General features: G+C 42.1%; 1 protein-coding gene across 1 annotated transcript; it reads left to right on the top strand.

The window, feature by feature from the left end:
* Positions 1-1,342: 1,342 nt before the first annotated feature.
* LOC112195882 (F-box protein At5g07610) lies at positions 1,343-2,754 on the top strand. The gene has a single exon (XM_024336109.2). The coding sequence runs from the start codon at positions 1,497-1,499 to the stop codon at positions 2,619-2,621; it is 1,125 nt and encodes a 374-aa protein (XP_024191877.2). The 5' UTR covers positions 1,343-1,496; the 3' UTR covers positions 2,622-2,754.
* Positions 2,755-4,599: the final 1,845 nt, after the last annotated feature.

The raw sequence follows: 4,599 nt of genomic DNA, 5'->3' as shown, positions 1-4,599 counted from the left end.
ATCAACCAAGCAAACCCTTGTGGCTACCTCCTCGAACCACTCAGAGATCATTGCTCTACATGAGGCGGTTCGTGAGTGTGTATGGTTAAGAGCTATCATCACACATATTCGAGGGACTAGTGGTTTGAATTCTACCACTGAAGAGTCTACTTGCATTTATGAAGATAATGTAGCTTGCATCGAACAGATGAAGTTAGGATATATCAAGGGTGATAATACAAAACACATATCGCCAAAGTTTTCCTACAATCAACAACAACAGACCCTCCTCAAGATTCAAGTGAATCAAGTAAGGTCTGAGGAGAATGTGGCAGATTTGTTCACCAAATCACTACCTAAGGCCACATTTAAGAAACATGTGAAAAACATAGGAATGCGAAGACTTTCCAAGCTCCTTTGATTAATGTAAAGATCAGGGGGGGTGTAGACGTCAGGGGAGTCTAACACACACATGTCATCCTCAAATGTAAAAGGTGCGTTGTGCTCTTTTCCTTCGACCAAGGTGTATTTTTTGTCCCACGGGGTTTTTATTGTTACTTGGCAAGGTTTTTAGTGAGGCAACAACTCATGCACCATTTCATCTTTGACTTGGCACAAGGGGGAATGTTAAAGGAAAAACACATTATGTGCCTTCGTCAAAGTGATTGACGGAGATGAATCAAGTAATTAGCAATCACCATCAATCAGCATGGATCAAGGACCAATCAGTAGTTAATGTCATCATTGTAATTAATATTCCCGTTGTAATTCTCTCCCTATGTAAAGGGGCTATGAAATAAAATGAGCAGACCAATTCCAATTGTCACTTTACTTTAACAAAAAAGTCATTTTAGCTAGCCATTTTAGAAATATTTATGCATAAGTGCTATCTATTCTAGTTAGTTTTGAATTTATATTATTTTTTAAATGAAAATTAAATAGTTTAAATATATTTATATGTTATATAAAATAACTCAACAGGAATGTTTTAAATTATAGAGAGCCTCATCTCGCTATCTATATTTAGGAGCGAGATAGCTAAAAGCTATAATAAAGAGCTACTTAGGAGTTTGATGCAGAGCTAAACATATTCTTCAAAATACTTAAAGAGCAGAAATAGTGAGTCTGCTAAATATGCTGTTTTAGACACTCAAATTTGAGAGCTCCAAAGATACTTGACAATAAAAGAAGACTGCAATTAAACCTACGTACGTTTCGAATTCCAATCATATACCACCCAAAAAAAAACAAAACAATATAATTGCTAATTTGATGTGAGGCCGCATTTTAATCGGTGCGCCAGGCACATGCGCGAAGTGGGTGGAATATTAATTGAAGAAAAATTGAATTCCTCTATTGATAAACAAACATGGGTGTCCTAGTTCATATAATGGAGATAAAGCCAAAGTCTTAAAAGCAGAGAAAGCTTGTTCTTCACATTTATCCTCACTCCCATTGCTCCTTCCAAGTTCTAATCGAGCACCACTATCCACACACAGAGATCTGAAACCACCTAAATGCTCCCCCAAGATCTCATAACCGAGATCCTCCTACGCCTCCCCGTCAAGTCCCTCCTCCGCTTCAAATGCGTCTCCAAGCAGTGGCTCTCTCTCATCTCCAGCCCCCAGTTCCGCCACCACCGCCGCAGCCTCACCTCCTCCGGCCTCATCTTGTGTCGAACAACCGACCTCATCCACCACATATCACTACTTGGAAGCAACAACTCCGACCAGCCCTTCACTTCCCTCAGCTTCGTTCCTGACTCGGCAGGTATCAAAATCCTTCAGTCCAGCCATGGCTTGCTCTTGTGCCGCAGCCTTTACAAACTGGGTAAAACCTGCAGCTATTACATCTGCAATCCTTCAACAAAGAAATTCTCAGTTCTTCCTTATTATAGTGCTGAACCGGATTATGTATCCGGGTCGGAATCCAGAACTATTTCCGGTGTTTATTTAGTTTTCAATCCCACTAAGTCACCTCACTACCAAGTTGCCTGCGTTCGAATGTGTTCTTCATCATTCAATAGCTACCAAGTTGAGATTTACTCATCTGCGACTCGGGCTTGGAGGCTTTCCGGGTCTCCTTTCGCTGCCCCTTTCGACATTGTGTTTGACAATGGGGTGCTTTGGAATGCTGCAATACACTGGATCAGTCCAACTGGGGCGTCGTTATGCTTTGATATTGATCAAGAACGCCTTGGAACAATGCCCGGTCTTCCGTCAAATGAGAAATGGAGCAGGAGAAGGTTGAGGTGTTTCGGCGAGTCTGGTGGGCATTTGCACCTAACTGAAATCTATGGCTGCACCTCTCAATTCCAAGTCTTTGAGATGGAGAGGGATTACTCTAGCTGGGTTCCCAAGTACAATGTCGATCTTGCTCCAGTTGTAGATGCATTTCCGGAGATGGTTCGGAACTGCATTTTCCGTAATGATTCTGTTTCTTATGCATTTAGTCTACTCTGTTTGCAAGAGGATGAAGATGACTCATTGCTGTTGCTGCACATTCCTGGTAAGTTTGTATCATATAGTCTTAGGAATAGGACATTCAAGTTGCTTGGTTCAATATCCAAGGAATCAAATACTGCATTGCAGGTTGGATGTTTCCATGCTTATCAGTTTATGGAGTCTTTGGCTGGTGTCTGATCAGTACTTATAAACTTAGGGTGATGCATGTTTTCCCCATATTTTTTTCTAGTTTGAGTTTGTGCATTGTAAGGCAATGGATGTCCTGGACTTTAATATATAATGAAAACCCTGTTCAATTTTAAAGGATGAAGTACCATATGAAATATTGTTAGACAATTTTTATAGGCCTGGATGAGGTAGAGAAATTATTGCCAATGGTGGAAGATGGCAAGTGATGAATGGAAAATCAATAAAGATATGGGCTGATGTTTGGTTGAGCAGTAATCCAGCAGGGCACCCTACTCCAAACCTCCCAATCCCAGTTGATGCCCCTATGTATGCTGCAGATTTTATAGACGAGGACGTGCTTGGATGGGATATTAACTCCATAAACTCAATAGCCTATCTCCTGTCTCAAGAAGAAATACAAGAGATTAAGAGGATGCCGATTGGAGATCCTAATTCAGATGATAGGTTTGTTTGGCCAAGTGAGAAGTCAGGGAGGTTTTCAGTTAAGTCTGGGTACCATTGGTATCATGAACAAGTCCCTAAACCAGTTTATCAGAAAGCCAACCCATCTCACACTATTGAGCCATTAGCATGGAGAATGCTATGGAATACCAAAACCCTCCCAAAAATAATTTTTTTTCTTGTGGAAAGCAGTTTCTAACTATCTTCCAACAACGTTGGCCCTTTTCAAAAGAAAAATCACAAACACCCCCCTCTGCCCTCTTTGCCAATTGGCCCCAGAATCTACCGAACATATGCTCTTCTTATGTAAATGGGTAGAGAGAGTATGGTTTGCAAGCACCATCAATTACAAGCCAAACATTCAGACTTTAACAAGTTTTGATAGATGGATTACCGGTTTGAAGTACAGCAATGCTTTCACAACTGAGCAACTGAATTGGATTCTTACGCAGATGGCCTTTTTATGTTGGCATATATGGAAAGCTAGATGCGGAGCACTCTACGAACATAAGGGTGAGGCCTTGCCTGATCCGGGTCTTGTTGCTTCTTCTGCTTCTGCTGCTGCTTTGGAGTTCCTGCATGTCAATAAAAAAGGCAATCAGAATCATGATGAGACCTATATGACGGCACGAATCCGCGATCAAAAGTGGGTACCTCCACAATCGGACTTCATCAAATTGAATGTTAACGGCTCATGGATCAAGAGCAGTGGTGAAGGTGGTGTGGGCGTTGTAGCGAGGAATGCTTCAGGCCAATTGGTAGGTGGTGTGGAGAAGCAAACTCGGCCCTCCAAGTTGAACTTTAGGCAATTTCAGAAGCGCTTTCTTTGGCATCTGGGCAAGGGTGGGACAAAGTGGAAATTGAATCAGACTCGAGAGACTCTAAATGCAATCAAGGGGAAAAAGAACTCAAGCTGGGAAGTTTACCCAATTCTCAGACAAATCAGACAGAAGGAAGCTCTGCTTTCCCAGATCAGGTGGTGTTGGGTACACCGTGAAGTGAACCAAGCAGCAGATTGCTTGGCATCACTTGCCAGGCGGAGGTTGTGCGCTGAGGCGTGGGTCAATAGACCCCCAAGCTCCCTTGTTTTCATTCTCTCGAAGGACGGTCTCCCCTGCCTTCCAAATGTGGAAATTGATATGCCGATGACGGAGTAGCTCCGCTTTGGTTCCTTCCAGCTTTTCTTTTCTAGTTTTGCTGCTTTGTTTCTGTTGTCTAGTATCCTAGTTTTTCTTTTCTTTAGCTTTGTATCAGGCATCATCTGCGAGTTGGGCTAGATAGCCAGCTCTGTTTGTTCCCTTCTCCGAGACTCCTGGTTGACTCTAGGGCCCAGGCCTTGTCTCTGCCTGCGGGCGTTTTATGAAAGAATTCCTTCAGACCAAAAAAAAAAGAGCAGACAGTCCATATAAGTTCACTATAACTGTCCAATTTGGTACCAATAAACCCAACCTCAGCAAAACATAAGAAGTCATGAAGCTAAAAATTGAGAATGTATTGCTCAAAGTCCTCATAGCTAGAATTCTGC

The sequence above is a fragment of the Rosa chinensis genome, chromosome 4 (assembly GCF_002994745.2).
Source record: "Rosa chinensis cultivar Old Blush chromosome 4, RchiOBHm-V2, whole genome shotgun sequence".
NCBI lineage: Eukaryota > Viridiplantae > Streptophyta > Magnoliopsida > Rosales > Rosaceae > Rosa > Rosa chinensis.
Note: the sequence above shows the minus strand (reverse complement) of the source record. Positions and strands in the feature narration are given on the sequence as shown.

Coding starts and splice junctions, on each gene's coding strand:
- LOC112195882 (XM_024336109.2), top strand. CDS start 1,497: ATGCTCCCCCAAGATCTCATAACCGAGATCCTCCTACGCCTCCCCGTC.